Here is an 18,617-nt window from a genome sequence, read left to right on the forward strand (position 1 = left end):
GGAATGGGGTTTGGGTTACCTAACCCACAGTTTCCTACATTTTCCAATTACAATCTCCATTGGATCTCCTCGTTGCCAACCTGTTTCCTTCTTTTCTATTGCTCAAGTTTTCTTTTCTCCTTCCTTCCTTCTTTCCTTTTTCCTTTCCTCCTTTTTTTCTTTCTTTTCCCTTCTCATCTCACTTCACAAAACATTTGAAAACAATTCACGAGAAATTGGTAAGGTGACAATAAAATAAAAAGAGAAAGTAGAGAATACCTCTGGATCATCTCAAGAAATAGACTCATAGATTATAATTTCTCAATTTGGATTATGATAAAAAATAGGTAACAAATAATTAGATACTATTTTCAATGGAAAACTCAGTGTATTAGGTAGACTAGCTCTTGGTTATAAATAAATAGAATCATAAATGCCTTCACAATGATAGATATTTATTTCTTGCTCATGCAGCAGCCAGAGATCAACCTTCTCTCCATGCAGTGATTCAGGTTCCGAGTGATTCAGGGCTGCATCCTGTGGTTTTCATATTCTAAAAACTCTGTCTGCATTCAGCAATATAAATGGGATTAAGGGAGATGAAAGGGTATACTAACTTTTTAAAAGACTTAGCTTAAAAATGACAAAACTTACTTGCACTTATATTCCACTAACACTCAGTCCATGGCCTTTTCTGGGAGATGAACTGTGACTGTGTGCTCGAGAAGAACAGCCATTAGTTCTGCTACTGGAACTCAGCTATTTTGTGCTGCTGATGGAGTAGGATACTCGTGCTAAGATGTAGGAGTTGTATTAATAAAATGTGTGGACAGTGAAGACAGAGTCACAACTGGACTTGAACCCAGCCAGGTCTCTCCATTACTTTTCAGCATAGTTTGACTGTCTTAATTCACTTACCAGTGTGACTTAGTTTGTCTACTTAACAAATGGGGAAGATAAGAATGCCTACTTCATAGGTTTGTTCTAAGATGAGTTAAAAGAAATAACATTTTAAAAATCCTTTGTACTTAGCAGATGGTAAGTATTCAACAAATACCAGCAATTACCAACATGCAAAAAAAAAAAAAAAAGTGCATATTGGAATATCTGGCCCTACTAGAAAAAGAAGTAATGAATGAATGATATTTTTAGACAGAAAGTGAAATATCCAGAATTTTCAACTAAACACTCTCACTGAACACTTCCATTCTAGAACATAAAAGAAAACAGAATAATCTAAGAAGCTTGGTTAGAACTCAAGAGATTAAACTGAAATTTTTAAAAGTTTGGTGATGGACTAATAAAAAGTTTAAAGTCCTATCCTTAAAAAGGTCAGCACAAACTGTTCGTACCCCCCGCCCCCCTCTCTGATTTCCTATGAAATCGCTTACCACACACTGATACTTACATGGTGCCCAGCAGAGAGTGGGTGCCAAATAAATATCTGTTGAATGAATGAATGACTGACTCCCTTAATTTCTCACATCTTTACACATTTTAGTGTACCTATATGGATATTGGCACTTTTTTTTTTTTTAGCATACTGAAAATTGAAATGCAAATGGTGGCTAAAAAGAAGATGAAATTCTGCAAACCCCTAATTTGCTTCATTAGCTTCCACTTTGTCATGTGCTGCTCTCTACTTTGAGTGCAAACATCTCTTACACTCCACTATATGCCACTTAAATTATTAATAAATCATACTCACAATTAGCTCTCTAGCAGCTTGAAGAAAAACGAATTAATGCTGGATCCAGACTAATATAAGACAAAAGCAGAAATATGAATAAAGACATCATTAATAAAATCGTTTAGTCAAATCAGAGGTACCAAAACAACACTCACTATGAATGGTCACCTCAATGAACCATCCATTTAACTTCAGGAAAGATCTAAATTTTTCTGAAATTCTTCTAGGACACAGATAAATGATTGACCAAGCCTCAAATTTCTACAGAAAGCTTGACTGTGGTGCTTCTAGTTCTGAAAATTGGGAGTCAACTCTCATAAACTATTAGTAGAATAGTATCAAAAATACCTCTTCCCAAAAGGTTTAATATTGGGCTATTCAATATTAAGCCTTCTTTACTAGAAACTGTAGAGATTAGAGACATTTTTCTATTAAAGTCACTGCCCATTCACCCAGTAGCATCTTATCATTAGTGCATAAGAAGAATCTTGTCTCTATTTTCTCTATAGTAAAGCGGTATGCATTTATATCTTTCATTCATTGGTAATTATTTGAGAAGTAAATTATAACAATGAAGTTTCAAATAGGGCCACTTAATTTAGCCTGGAGCATGAGGGTGATCTTATTAGAGAAGATGAGACAGGAGCCAATTCTAGATGTAGAAGTTAACCAGGTAAAGTACCCTCCGGGGGGCTGGCTGCTTAATGGGACCAGCCTAGAAAGTTAAAATTATTGATAGGATGCAAGGAATCAAGTATTTCAGTATAATTTGATTGTAGAATTTTAGAAAAGGAAGAACAAGAAATCAGTCTATAAGGCAGACAAAGGCCAGGTAAAGAAAGGCCCACTAAGCCATATTAGTTTCTCTTTGGTGACCCATGGAGAACTATTGAAAGGTTTTAGACATTAAAGGAGCCAGGTTTGTTTTAAGGTTAGAAAGAAATTTCCTGTCCACAATGACGAGAATGGATTGGAATGGGATGAGTGGGCAAAAGTAAGGAGGCAGTTGCAGTATCTTTGCAGGAATTCAAAAATTCTGTGTCATTACAGTACAGTTCAATAGATGAGAGTACCAGAGAACAGATCCATTTTATACTACATAAGATATATATTTTTCATCTCTCAAGAGATCATTCTTATCTATCCACATTTCCTCAGTGCTAATACAGACAGGTTTTGTATGACTATCAGAAATCGAATGTCTATATTGAGCTGCTGTAACTTAACCAAGATTTATTTCTATCCACAGAATCCAAGGGGAAGACATATATATAAATATAGTGTGTGTGTGTGTGTGTGTGTGTGTGTGTGTGTGTGTGTGTGTGTGTGTGTGTGTGTGTGTGTATCTCCTCTCCGTGGTTTCGCCTCCTGCAGTTCAGTTACCCCTGGTCAATCACATCCAAAAATATAAAATGGAAACATATCCCTTATAGACAAGGGGAGAGTACTCTGTGTGTATGTGTGTCTGTGTGTGTACATACCTGGCACATATATCCTCTGGGTGATAAAGATGTATCGCATCTGTTCTGTAAAATTATTGGTTGAGGAACTTGGATCTATGCTTTGATAAAGGGGAAAATGACATAAAGTTTAGATGGAATGTCCCATCAACTAATTGGCCTTTACTCTTTACTTTGAGAATTATAGAGGATTGTTCCACTAAGATATGTAGTAAACTATCTGTAGTCTTGAATCCATCCAGGTGGGAGACTAAAATCAATGTCAGAATATATTGGTGAGGATCAATGCCCGAGAATCAAAAAATCTTGAGCTGTTTCTAATTAGTCTTCACCAGGTGTTTTATTTAATTTAATCTTTTGATTAAATGGGCCATGTAAGAAAGAATGAATAATTCTCAATGGTAGAGAATCCTGGACTCCAGGTGTTGTTTTAGCATTACAGATTTGGGAGAAACAAGCCTCTGGGTTGTCAATCAGGAAGTGTGATTCTGCAACCACTCTCATCAAAGCCATGAAGGATAACTATTTCTCCTGATCTAGCCTCATTCACTGACATAATGCTAAACACAGAGCCTCCCACAGGAAATAGGACACTTACCATTTTTTTGTAGGTGATAGGCATTTTATAAAATATTTAAATTGTCTAAGGCCCATGGTATTTTCTCCAATATTCCATTTTTCATGCCTCTTGACTAACCAGAGATAGCTGATTTAAATTTTTGTTAGGCTGAAAAATGAAAGTGTGTCCAATATGAAATGTGTACATCTGTTCTAATTTATTCTCTAACCACTACAAAGAATGGAAAGGGGAGGCTGTCTCATGGCATTCAAAGTGGAATTCCAAAAGATCCTTGGGCAGAAAAAAAATCCCCAATAAAAATTAAGAGATTTCTCCCATGTCATTTTTTACTATCCTCTTCTTTCATTAGTTGCAGTATTTATGCAAACAAGATCAGGGGTGGCAATATCAAAGGTTAGTTGAATTGAAGAGAAAGTGTTCATTTTCCCAGCAAATAATCTATCCTAAGGAGGGTGGTAAGCAAAGATAATAATTATCACATTGTCTGTAAAAACTGGCTTTAAGGGAAGAAATTTAAGAAAGATATGTTTAAGAATTCTCCCATAGTCTTCTATGCAATATTATCAAGTTTAGTAAGTAAGTATATTTAAAAAAGCAAATTTGGTTGAGATATTAACCATTTAGATTGACAGTAATCACTAGAGAAATATCTCATGGGAGAGTGTTCCTTCATTTCCCATCTAAATAGGGCTATCTGCGGATGTAATTGTCATTACAATGTGGTGAATGAGTTACATAGGTAGTTTACATGCACTTTATAACAAGTCAGGTAGATAAGTTGATAAATAAAGGTTAAAAGTCATCATGCATCAGAAAAGTCAGCTGTACTTCACTGGAGGGTTGTGATTGGGCTGATGTATCTCCTACCTGAATACCCTGCCTCAAGTTTCTCGCATGTGATAACCATCATTCTTCTACCATTTGTGGAATAGAGTCCAAATCATTCAAGGTCTTTCTGATTTGGCATGCACCTAAATTATCAATATCATAAATTACACTGCTCTCCTTCAGATAACTCATGTGGTATTCTCTGTCCAGAGGTCATAATTTCTACCTCCATGCCTCAGCTTTTCCTCCACCTATAATTTTCACATGGGAAGCCTTCTGTTCCTCCATCCCCCCCTCAAGCACTACCTGCTTCACAGGTAGCACCTGTCCTAAAAATTTACTTTGTGTAGCCCTTATTGTATTAGCAAACATGGGGGATGTAAAAATTTAATCACATGCCAACAATTTAAAAACATGAGATTTCATGTAAAAATTCCTAGTTTCAAATATCTTCTGAAAAATTAGAAATTTTGCAAAACTAGCCCATCATTTCTGTAGAGTAACTAACAAGTGGTGAGGCAGAGTTGCAGCTCTGCCCCCTTAGAGGGGACTTAAGCTCTTCAACATAACTCCCACCTCTACTGCCTGCCCTCGGCACTGAAGCCAAATCACAACTGGCATTTATATTCTTTCTTACATTGTGATGTTCCTATAATAAAGCTAAAGTCAAGTATTTCTTAAAGTTCCAACTCATATATTACTTGACTGACTTTTGTGGAAACCTGGGTGTGAAATCCTTGGCCTTCATAATCAAAATTTTCTTGCTCCTCTGTGTCAGGATAAATCTATCTTCCTGTTGTATTTCCATAGCATGATGGAAAGTGTATCGTTGGCCACCTTTTGTGCTGTCTTGTAATTGATTCTATGCCTATTTTAACTCTCAGTTTTGGGAGTCTTATGCCCATAGAATGTTCAGTGATTAAGGGTGGACCCTGCAAACCTCACACACACCTGATAGTGCTTTGCACATAGTCATTTGTCTTTAAATACATATGTGTTAGGCCACTGAATGGATGTGTGTGTACATCAGCAATAGACAGGAGCAGGCCAATTTGACAGATCACAGAACTGTATGAAAAGCACAACTGTATTCCCATTTAAATAGAATCAGAAATATCTGTAGAATTACATATAATAGTTAATTACTCTAAAATCAAGATGTTTTTTGTAAATTTTGAATTTTTTTTCAAATTCCATTTTTATTCTTTGAAACTCTTAGGGCATGCAGACTGCTCCATTAAGTCATTAAATATTAACTGAACTAAATTAAGCTTGAAAAATTACCTTAAGCTATGTTCCCATCTTGGGTCTCTGAAATAAATCAAACAAACTATATTTTGTGTGAGGTCTTTGCCAGCTAGAGAAAGACTGTTGAAGAGAACAGTACTACTGAAATTGTTTTATTTTTCCCAATTTTGTGCTTACTTCTAACAATAAATAGAGAAAGACAATACTTGTTTTTGCTGGTAAAAGAAATAGCTGAAATTTGCTCTCTACTACAAACACTTTGTTAGGTAGTAAGAAGTTTTCAACTGCATATTATACAATGCTTTAGGGTCTCAAGATTGGTTTGCTTTTCTTCTCTCCCAAATCCTCTACTCTTACTCTTCTGAAACGGTTAGCTCTGTCTCATACCTTCTCAACTGACACATTTTCCTTAAATTTCAGTAGCAAAATTCTCCCCTTTTTCCCTCCTCTCATTTCTCATCTCTGGATTTGCCCGTCTCATCAATGTGTACTTTAAGAAAATAAAGGCTAAAATGATGACTCTAGTTTCTAAAATAGTGCTTTGTACAAGTGTGAATAGTAGTAGCTACTGTTGATGGCCCACTATGATTTAGATACTTGACACAGAGTGTTTCTCATCTTCCTGGCACCCTTAGAGTATTCTTTCACCATGGCTCAGTTGAGGAAACTGATTCTGAAAGAGGGTATTACTTGCCCAAGGCAATGTAACCAGCCAGTAAAGGCTAGAATTGCAGTCTGGCTATGCACAGCCTATACAGAAGCTCTCTTTATATGATATTGTCTCCTATTATCTATGTAAACTAATCATGTAATGGCAAAGGGTCCTCTGCATTTAGAAAAGTCAAAGATAAAATGTATAATCCTTTTTTCTTGGTCATTTCCTTTGGGGAATCTGAGACCTCTGTTTCTATAGTTGATGTAATTGTTTCTTTTGAGATGATTGAAAACATAATTTTTACTTTGCTCCTAGATGTCAAGGATAGGAATCAGAAGCCTTTCCAAGTAAGAGCCTGCTCAGTGCCAGATTCAGCAGTGGCCCTTTTCAAAGTCTCAAACCCACTCCTCCCAACCACTCTAATTTAGAGAGGCCCCAAGACACTGTCCCCTCCATCCCTCCTCCTGGTGGGACTCTCAGGCAGTTGTACCACTGGCCCCATTTCATTCCCATCAGAATTTCTTCAATGCCTTTTGGGTGTTCACAGGAGCTCTCTCTCTAAATAAAAGAGCTTGCAAAGCCTTTGTATAACTGGGAAGCAAATCTACATGACACTGGAGAGAATTCCAGCAGGAAGTCTCCAAACCCTTTAATGGTAGCTGAGGTGCACAGTACTCTCAAGAAACTTCATTCTTTTGTACATATATTGACTTCTCACTTTACGTACTTTACGTGTAAGCTCTGGGTTGAGAGTGATAGAGATAGAGATAAAGACAGAGAGAGATAGAGATGAGAGAGAGAGGGACAGAGAGAGAAAAGAGAGAATAGAGATAAAGAAAAACACCGCTGACTCTGCCTTTAATGAATTTAGACTCAGATGGGGCATAGAGTAGAAAATTGCTTTAGACCGTGATAAGTGCTTGACAAAAGGAAGGACAGATCCACTAAGGTGTCATAGAAAAAACAACCCAGCCTAACACCACTTACAAATAACAGCCTTGCAGTCTAACACACAGTCTTAGGCATGCTCCAGTTCATTTAAACTTAACCTTGGGCCAAAACCACATCATGTGAATGGGCTCAAGGGCAGCATTCAGATAGTTTGGGAGACACAGTCCCACTGAAGTTCAGAAGCTGCCATTTCCCTTTGGCATCTGTTTACATAACCAGGGGATATAACCATAGTGCCAGATTCTTCTTTATCTGTTTTCTCCAGGGACTAACTGGCTAGCTATGTTCACATTGCTGGGAGACACCTGGAACTTAAACAAAGACTCACTTGGGTTACATATTAATTTCAAAGAATGGAAAGGCTCCTTTTTCTGTGAAATGCCCGGGAAGGCCTCCAACAGTTGTGATAGTAAATGAAGTCTCACCATCCTCATTCAGAAATCCAGGGTTTTCATCCAAAGGCAAGCTCCTCAGCTTGCTTGTGTCCATCCACTTCTCTTCAAAGTCCCATTCCCTGTCGCTTTGCTTTTCCAACAGGACATTTTCTTCATATTTTCCTTTAGGGTCATTACAGCTATAAGCTGCTACACTTTTTAAAACTATCAGGGTAGGGCTTGATATAAGCGGGTAATAAAATCCTAGTATTGTGTTATTCTAATTTGCACAGGTTGACAAATAAGTGACTGTTTCCTGATGAATTCCATTTTCACTTTTCAGTTTATCTTTGAATTCAAACTAGGGTTTTTAAATCACTAGGTAAAGTGTTAATTTTGATTGCCAGTTAAAGATACTCATTTTTAACTCAGTGAGTCCCTTGGTTTCTGTGCACATCCTTTCTCATGACAAACTTTTAAAATTTAAAACACCTTCTTATTGAATTTTTTATCTTTAACATTAAGCTCTCTGGAAACTCACAAGTGTATTCATGACATCCAGCTCCCTAGTATCAGCCCACATGAGTGGCACAGAGCATTGCTCACTTTAGCAGGACCTCTTGTCTCCTCTTGACACATATATTGGCATAAGCACTGTCAATCAATAGCTTTAGGACAATGGGTATTTTTTCCACGTAACTTATTGTGTAAAGTTAATGTTGTCATTATCACCTTTCTCTATAAACTTATTTTAAAATAATATTTGATAAGAAATATATTTGAAATTATTCAACCTGAATTTTAGGATAACTCATCATAAGGTCAAGGGTGAAATTTTGTCTGCCATTCTAGTTTTCCTTATTTCTGTTCCTGTTTGCTGCTGAACTTTCAATGTGTGAATTTAGAATTTATTATCACATGGTTAGCTTTCTGGATAAAATGTGTGTCGATTTTTTTTTCTGCAATGCATATGGAGAGTATTCATTTTTGGGGTCTCATATATCATCTATAAGAGCCTTAGGAATAAAATAACTGAAAAGCATTTGGGTTCTGCCCTACAGAAAACGTTCTGGTTGCTATACTACTTGATATCTAAAGAGTTTCCCTGAAGTTTACTTAAAAGACTATATCTTGACCCATTTTATTTGTGTGTTTATTTTCATTTTGTATCATTTTATGTCTTAACTGTTATTCTCATTGAACTAGTAGTATAAATAAGTGAAGGCTTAACAGAATAAAAATTCACTCTGAAATGAGATACTTACAGAGATGGTAGAGGCCTCTCTTACAGATATGTTTACTGTTGTTGTTTTTAACTTAGCACCTATGTATGTTCTTGAATCATAACACTTAAATGAATTTTGGAAAGCTTAACGCTCTAAGGCTATGGCAAGAAAACCTATTAGCTTTATCCTCCTCCTCTCCATTCCCACCTGTCCCTAGTACTATTCAATAACTCCCTAATTATGAATTTCTTTGGGAAATCCCAAGATCAGAGTTAACTAGCCAACCTGTTTTTGTTATCTGTTCATATCCTCTGTATAGGTTTGACCAGTGCGTGAACACACACATCTCCCTATAACTTTTTCTTTTTTTGTTCATTATTGTCAAATTTCCCATCACACTTATTTTTTAAGGGAATATTGTCAAAATTTATAGCACTGTAATTCTTGGATTGTTTCCTACTACTTTTGTATCAATCAAGGAATGATATTCAGAACACTTAAAGACCTAACTAGTATGGTGTGGAAGCTGCAGTTCCCGCCAACAGTCAATCACTAGAAGGTCGCACTCTATGGGAATGCCTGCTCGTACCCAATCAGTAGCCCTGGAGGGACTGATGGGCACCTGGGATTTACCCACTATGATGCTAGTGGCACGTAAAGGCATTATCTCATCCGCTGGAATCTGGGCCAGCACCTAGCAGTGAACAGTCAGAGTTGGGTATTTATGAATGGCCAGACACCCATGGCAGCCAGGGACCGTAATCATGGATGATTATTTAGGTGGCTTAGGGCAAAGGCTATTTACCTACCTTAAATATTTTATTATGTTAATGATTCATATGAACATGCAATGCATACCAGCTGAATATCAACCCTGGGTATAGCCACAAACATCTTGTATAATTACATTTTTTCACACTAAATCTGCCACTTATTAATGATCTTCATAATTCATAGGATTTTTTTGGTGAAGAAGGAACAAACTAATAATAACAGTCCAAATTCAATTTGTGACAAAAATAAATCAATAAAATTACCAGAACTTTAATGCCACTAGGAAAATAAGTCAGCTGTATCATTCCATATTTCGTTTTAATAAATAGACAAATAATGAATCAAAATTGAGCAAGAGTGAGCTAGCTAGCCCTGGAAATTTCAGCAGAGGCCCTGGGTATCATATTTTTCCACTGATCAGAAATATTCTTATTATTATGTTAGTGAAGATGTCAAGAACAAATCATACATGATACCCCTTATTTAATTCAGAGGAATTCTGAACATATTTTTTACTTACTATTTTGCCCAAATCCTTCATTTTAAAAGATGCCATGTCTGAGTGAGTAGCTTATGTAATAAAATGACATCGGAAACAAAAGACTTCAAATAATATTCCTTCAAAATTTACCATCAGTTTGAGACTATCTATTGACAATTGTATGATTTCGTTATTTGTTCATTTATTTATTTACTTATTCAGCAATTATTTGGATTCATATTGTGTGAGAATAGAAGACAGTAAGATGGGAAAATTGCTACAAGAGACACATGCAAACCGAGACTGTAGGATGAGAGAGGAGAGAGAGTTGGCAAAAGAATCTTCTCATAGAAGTTATCTTGTGATCAAAATCTGAGCCAGCCAGGCAAATGAGGAAAGAAAGAATATCTGGGAGAAAGGCAAAAGTTTTTGCAAACAGAGGGAGGTAAGTATGGTGCATCTGAGACAGAAGAGCTAGAAGGGACCAGGTCAAAGGGATGAGTTACATTCTGAAGTCAATGGGCATTCTTTGAAGGGAAGTAGGGAGTCTTGTAATCAAATATATGATTTAGAAAGTTATTGGAGGAAAACAGGCTGGAAGTATTCAGAATGGTTAGAAGATTACTGTGATTGTTTGAGGACTGACTATAATGCGAGATGACATTGTGGCCGAACCCTTCTATGCTGGGATGTGGTTGTGTCAACATGAGTGTGAGCACCTGTATGTAATTTTGAATAAAAATGTGTTGAAAAATACTGATTTTTCTTTAAAAATTGCATAAAGTAGGCATTCAAGTGTAGAGTTTATGTTTTCACCTATGCATATCATGTTAGCTACTCTTAGAGGTAAAATAATGAAAATATCTAATCAGGTGGCTGTCTGTAAAGAGGTTTTGGAGAATTGTTAGGTTGTTTTTTTTTTGTTTGTTTATTTTTAAGATGCTGCCATCTAGTGACACTTTTGTAAAATAACTTTGTGGCAATCTCACTCAAGTTTGTATCTTCCAGTCCTTTCCTCAAAACAGTCACATTTAAATAATTTATGTTTTCTGCCATCCATGGAAAAAGAATTGCACATGTACTAAAGCATATTGTAGAAGCCACAATTGATTTTTTGATGTTGTGCCATGAATGTGGCCACAGGGCTTTTAATAACAGGATATAGTAGGTGCAGTTTTGTGGTTTCTTCAATGTGCCATTCTCTTATAAATAATTGATAATAAAATAAAAAAGCTGCCTTTTCTATTCCTTGAGTTTTCTAAGAAACGTGAGTTGTATAAAAACCTATCTATGAAAAGCTGAGTTGTAAAAATATGCTTCATAAGAAATCATTGCTTTAATTAGAAATTCTTATGAGAAGAAAGAGGATTTCAAATTCAGAATAACTTTTATTTTTCCCCAAATGGAATTTAAGATACACTTATAAGTGTTATAAGTTACACAAACAAGCATGTGTGTGTGTGGGTGAGCGTGCATATCCATTGCAGCTAAACATTAGTCTGCAAACCAAGGTTTTGATAAACTCTAAGTCTTGATGGAGATTAATTATATTTCTTTATCACTCCCAAAACTTGTATTAACATGGAGCACTTGTTTTATTCATATGATGTGCATTGCCCATTTTTTGGAGAGAAACAAAGCACAAATCCATACCCACCCCCCAATAAAAAAAATCTGTTATATAGTACAGGTAAGAAAATTTCCTTTTGTGAGATGCTAGTTCCAGTCACATGATAATGAGTAAGGTTTATAATTAATTAATTATAATTAATATAATATATATTTTCAATATATATTATATTTTTTCAATATATTGCCTATTCTGCATGGAAACTAATGCTCTAGGGTAGGAGTAAACAAATACTTCCTGTAGTGGGCCAGGTAGTATGTATATTAGGATTTATGGACCATATGGTCTCTGTTACAACTACTTAATTTTGTGGCTGTAATGCAAAGCAGCCATGAACAATATTTAAATAATCGAGACTAGTTGTGTTCCTGTATAACTTTATTTATAAAAACAGGTCATACTTTGCCTCTCTCTGCTCTAGGGAAACTACCTATAATAGCAGTTTGGGGTTATTTATTCTTAAGAGGTGTTAGAACAATTCTAAAATTGGTCCCACTGCCATTATTTATTTGAAAACTTTTATTTTAGTCAATAGATGTATTCCTTCAACATTGCAGGAATTGTAAAGTTTGGAGCATGTAATTGTTATATGTATAGTTGGTGAACAAATAATAGACAAACCCAGAGGTAAAACATTTTGCAAAGTTCTATCACCCACATTTAACAGTCAGTTACAATGTTGTCTTAATGTGGAATTAAATCACTTATATTTTCTAAGTAAAAATTTAACAGTTTAAAATGCAGAAAGCAAAATGATTTTGATCATAAGCAATTAAATTAGAATGTTACTACTGGGTACAATTTGGATCATCTGTAATCATTGTTCCAGTTTGTCTTTCTGAGAATTTTTGTGGAAACAGAGGCTTGGTTTCTGTTCTAAAACAGTGTGAATTCTACTAGGCAGGCACACAAAACACTTGGAACCATAAGACAAGTAAGTACCTAGGACAGAATAGTCAGATCAAAGGAGGCTGTTAGGGTTTAAAGTCAATGTACATGGAGGATAGTGTAATGTCAACATTCACTTTGAAATTATGTGTCAAAACATCAAATTTCCCCCCTCTGTTATTGGATATATTTTAAATAAATTGAGCACCAGATGAAATATCTGGTTCACAAATAGAATCTATTGTACCAAAAATGTGATCTTTACTTACAGAATAGTACTGAGCATGGATAGATACTTTCATTCTGACAGAGGAACTAAAAAGGGATTTAAGCAGTAACTGATCCAAACTTCCCATCTTGTGATCCTTCAGTAGTTTATACTCTTTGAGTGGAATGGCAGCTCTAAGTCCTAAGACCACGTTAATTATGCCTTACTCTTTTAGAACTGAGTGTATGTATCAATTAGCAAAAAATAAAGCTGGAGGCATTATACTTCCTGACTTCAAATTATATTACAAAGCTATAGTAACCAAAACCGCATGGTATTGGCATAAAAACAGGCACATGGACCAACAGAACATAATAGACCACACTGAAATCAACTCACGTATTTACAACCAACTGATCTTTGACAAAGGCACCAAAACATACAATGGGAAAGGACAGCCTCTTCAATAAATGGTGCTGGGAAAACTGGACATCCATGTGTAGAAGAAAGAAACTAGACCCGTACCTCTTGCCATATACTGAAATCAACTTAAAATAGATTAAAGACTTAAATATGAGACCTGAAACTATAAAACTTTTTGAAGAAAACATAGGGGAAACACTCCACAATGTAGGGCTGGACCAAGACTTTATGAATAAGACCCCAAAAGCAGAGACAACAAAAGAAAAAATAAACAAATGGGATTATATCAAACTAAAAAGCTTCTGCACAGCAAAGAAAACAATCAACAGAGTGAAAAGACAACCTACAGAATGAGAGAAAATATTTGCAAACTATACATCCTACAAGGGATTAATATCCAGATACAAGGAACTCAAACGACTTGATGGTAAAAAACCAAGTAGTCCAATTTAAAATGGGCAAAGGAGCTGAATAGACATCTCTCAAAGGAGGACATACAAATGGCCAACAGGTATATGAAAATGCTCAATATCACTAATCATCAGGGAAATGCAAATCAAATCCACTTTGAGATATCACCTCACCCCAGTTAGAATGGCTGTTATCAAAAAGACAGAATAACAAATGCTGGCAAGGATGTGGAGAAAGAGAAACCGTTCTGAACTGTTGGTGGATCTGTACATTAGTGCAGCTATTATGGAGAACAGTTTGGAGGTTCCTTAAACTACTACAGATGGAACTGCCATACGATCCACCAGTCCCACTGTGGAGTGTATAACCAAAGGAAAGGAACTCATCGTGTTGAAGAGATACCTGCACTCCCATGTTTATCACAGCTCTGTTTACGGTAGCCAGGCTATGGAACCAACCTAGACATCCATCGATGCATGACTGGATAAGGAAAATGTGGTATATGTACATAATGGAATACTACTCAGCCATAAAAGAGAATGAACTTCTGCCACTTGAAGCAACATGGATGAGCATAGAGAAAATTATGTTAAGTGAAACTAACCAGGCATAGAAAGAAATACCTCATGACCTCACTCATAAGCAGTAGCAATATAAATAAATAAATAGATAAATAAATAAATAAACAAGAAAGAAAGAGAGAGAGAGAGAGAAAATAACAACAATCACAATAATATGTTGAACTTTTTGAAGGAGAGAACAACTGTGGTTGCTGGAAGTGCAAAGGCGAAGGGACGGAAAGGGTTAATGAGAAGTTAGTGAGAAATTGGCTAATGAATACAAAGAATGATTACACATTGTAATGATGAATAAGCTGACTATTCTGATGTGACAATCACATATTGTACACAACTATTGATAGTCAACTTTGCACCATACAAATACGTATAATCAATTATGCTTCAATAACAAAATAAAAATTAAAAAAAATAAATAAAATGAAATAAAAATGCAGTAACAAATCATGTTAAAACTTGTTGGCTTAAAGCAGTGATCATTTATTTATAGGTCACCTTGGTGTTAGCTGATCTAGGCAGGGCTTGGCTGGAGAGGTCCTGCTAGTCTCAGCTGAGTTCACATATGCATCTGTGGCCACCTGAGGGGCTGGGGAAGCAGCTGATCCAGGCTGAGCCCAGGTAAGCTTGACTCTGATCCACATTTCTTTCATTTTCCAACTGGACCAGCAGGTTGGCCCAAGCAAGTCCTTCTCATAGAGGTAGCAGAGGGCAAGACAGAGCAAGCCTCGTTATTCAAGTGCTTTCGGAGGGAGACTCTACTTTTATTCCATGTGCTAACATTTTTTGCCAATACAAGTCACATGACTAAGCCAGGTGACAGAGAATCACACCTTACTCACAGTGGGAGGAACTGAAAAGTTATATGGCGAAGGACATGGATACAAGAAGCAGCAAAGAATCAGAAGCATTAGTGCAATTTGCCACAGTGTTTATACTTGAACTGATTAAATGGGACACATTTTGGGATTAAGCACTGAACTAAAAAATTCTATCAACTCCTTAAGGTTTCTAAGATATACTAAAGAAGTTCTAAACTTTTTAAAATGGAAACTTTTTACACTCAGAAATCATCAAGGATCATGAAGAGGAATTGATATAGTTTATACCTATCTGTATTTACTGATTTTATAATGAAAACAGAATTTTTAAATGTATTTATTTTAAAGTAACAGCAAACACATTACTTATTAACATAAGTAATATATTGTTATAAAAAACAATGTTTTCTAAAACAAAAGAGAGATTGTTTCATATTTGGTAAATCTCATTAATATCTGACTTAACAAAAGACAGCTGGGTTTTTTCATACCTGCTTCTGCATTCAATGTCTGTTTTTTCTCTTGGTGAAGCATATGAAGAAAATCGGTATTCATGAAGATTTATAGTCAGAATAGGCAGTAGTAGTTTAATAGCCTTCTCCATCAATTGTGGATATTCTTTAAAATTGCACCAGAATCTGACAAGTGAGAACTTCTTAAGATTTGTGGCATGAAATGTGAAACCAAATCACTGAACTATCTGTACTTTGTTACATTAAAATCCATCGGTCCCTGTGCTGGCCAGCAGCAATTAAAACAGCAACAACAACAAAACCATTGATTAGTCTTGCATTTTGAATGATATGTAACGTAACATTTATTACTACTAAACTCAGAAATCTCTCTCTCTCTCTCTGTCTTTTTTTTTTTTTTTTTTTTTTTTGGTGGCAGTTGGCTGGTATGTGGAACTGAACCATTTAACTTGACATTATAACACCCTCCTCTGACTAACTGAGCTGACTGGACAGCCCTGAAATATCTCTTATTACTGGGAGTAGTTGTGCTCACGGAAGTGGACACAAATTTTGCAAAGTTCTAATTTCTCTTGGAAACTCTAATTTTATCACTTGGAGCAAATACTCTGAGTTTTTTTCATTGAAGAGACACTTCATTCATTTTCAAAAGAATGTCTGTCTGTAACATTCCTAAATATGAATTGCCATTGTCTGTCAGTTGCTCTTTCATGCAAAAATAGTTCTCCGTGAAATAAAAGTTGCTAGTTCAGCTTGCAACTCAAATAATTGTACAGGTGCATTACTTGGAGATAACCGTCTCCTTCAGAAGGCGCTCAAGTATTTTGTGTGAACTTCCCACATTAAACATTAAAAAATGGGAGAACTAAGTTGTTGAGATTTATTAAAAATTGATCATTTTTACAACTTTAACAAGATTGTTACATGAAACTTTTCCTCCCCAATGAGTGAACCACTGGGACAAATGCAATGACTCCTTACACAGTGTGATGTCATTGCTTTGGTTCCTGCTGAGGTACCAGCCATTTTGCCCACCACTGCTTTTGCATTATTAGAGCAAATGACAATCCAGTGAAGAAGGCAAAGACATCTTAGTATTATAGAAATTGCTATGATCTGGCTGACCTCCTGAAAACGTCTTGGGAACCATTATTAATGGTAGAGCAGTTTATAAAAGATTTTCTTAAAAATATTTGTACTTACTATACTAAGCGTTATGTTCTTCCCTAGGGTTGTTTTGTTGGCTTTGACCTAGCACATGCCATTGGAAATGTTGAACTCCACTTACATGACTGGGGAGTTGATTTTGCCTGTTGGTGTTCCTACAAGGTACAAGCAGTTAATATATTCACATTCTTTTATTTCACACTGATGTTAATCTAAAGGAAAAAACTAGATCCATGGGCCAGTTTTAAGGATTTGAGTTACTTTCCCTTCTTTCTTTCATTATTTTATTTTCTGATTTCAGTTAATAGTAGAGTCATATGATAGAATAGTATGATTAAAAATCTAATTTTAATATTCCTGTGACTATAGGGAAGTTATTTCCTCAATTCCTAGGCTGCTGTGAAAAAGTCAAAAGGTTCTGAAGAAAAAGCCCCACACTTACAACTTAATTTAAATTGATGAGGTTCTTAGTTCTTTTGTTGATAAGTTATGAAATTTCTACACATGTAAAGATAATTCTTAGAGAATCAACTTGATATTGGTATTTGAAGACAATTGAAATGACAAAGAGCAGGAAAATAAAACTAATTTTAATTTAGGTGCTTTAAAAATATGATACTTTTATTATTATTTAAATATTTTATGTATAATAATTTAAATGTTTAAGCTTTGAAATAAGACAGACCCGCTATTTATCAGCAGGGGCAAAATTGGCCAAAAAAGTAATAGCTATTTATGAGAATACTTCAAAAAGTTGGTGGAAAAAAATGAAATTAAAAGATAATCTGAAACTTTCTATGAACTTTTTGAAATACCCTTGTATTCTCAACCTAATAATACTATTTTTCATTTGATTTTCTTTGAACAAGGTGACTCAAGATTCTATTTCGTTTTAAAAGCTCCAATAACCACACATTTTGAACTAGTCAAAAGTTGTAGTTTCATTAAGACGGTCAGATGATTACATTGTTTATTTTTTGTCATATCTGTAGGTAAACCCATACAATTTAACTTATTTTTAATCTAGTATTTAAATGCAGGAGCAGGAGGTCTCGCTGGTGCCTTTGTCCATGAAAAGCATACCCATACAGTTCCACCTGCGTGAGTACCATCTTCAGATTCTTCTTTGGTGATGAACAAATTAATTTGCATTAATAATATGGTAAATTTACATGAGTTCTTTCATATGCTATCTGATAGGAATCTGGATTAGATTATAATTATTTTACTACTCTCTTAACCGTGATATGCTTTGTCAGAAATAAATGCTTTCCAAAGAGTTCAATTGATTGAACAGGAAACTTAAAAAAAGGAAGCCTCAATGCTAAAAATGAGTCACTGCAATCATGTAGAGCAGATGGTTTAATGCAAAGAGACCACTTGAATTTTTTTTTTTTTCTAAAATTAAGCTTTAGAAAATTTCAAATTTCTCCATTGATGAATAAATCAAAGGCAACCAGAGCTGTGCCTAATAGAGCCTTAAATGTGGCATGTCATTATTAAAATTGCATCTACCTTGAAAGCTATAAATGTTGCATGATGGCTTGTAGGGAATATCTTCTGTCCTAAAAGACTTTATAATCCATGAAACCTGAAGAAGCTGAACACTGAACAACAGACTGACTACATAAAAAGTTATACTTTTCTATTTTATATAACTCTCCTCATTTTTTAGAGCAGGCATAAATGCAAATGCAATACACCAACACATTTACACATTTTTATTTGACTAGGGAACTCATAAGTGTTCCTTTTATTTTTATCTGGCATGGACA

General features: G+C 35.4%; 1 protein-coding gene across 1 annotated transcript in view; it reads left to right on the forward strand.

Annotated features, from left to right (window-relative positions):
• The window catches only part of KYNU (kynureninase), a 79,022-nt gene extending 61,075 nt beyond the window's left edge, over positions 1–17,947 (forward strand). The window contains exons 8-9 of the mRNA XM_063113309.1: positions 16,906–17,004; positions 17,870–17,947. Of these exons, the coding sequence (XP_062969379.1) occupies positions 16,906–17,004; positions 17,870–17,947 (177 nt within the window). The remainder of the gene's footprint in view (positions 1–16,905; positions 17,005–17,869) is intronic.
• The last annotated feature ends 670 nt before the right edge of the window (positions 17,948–18,617 follow it).

This window comes from Cynocephalus volans, chromosome 1 (genome assembly GCF_027409185.1).
Source record: "Cynocephalus volans isolate mCynVol1 chromosome 1, mCynVol1.pri, whole genome shotgun sequence".
Classification (NCBI taxonomy): Eukaryota; Metazoa; Chordata; class Mammalia; order Dermoptera; family Cynocephalidae; genus Cynocephalus; species Cynocephalus volans.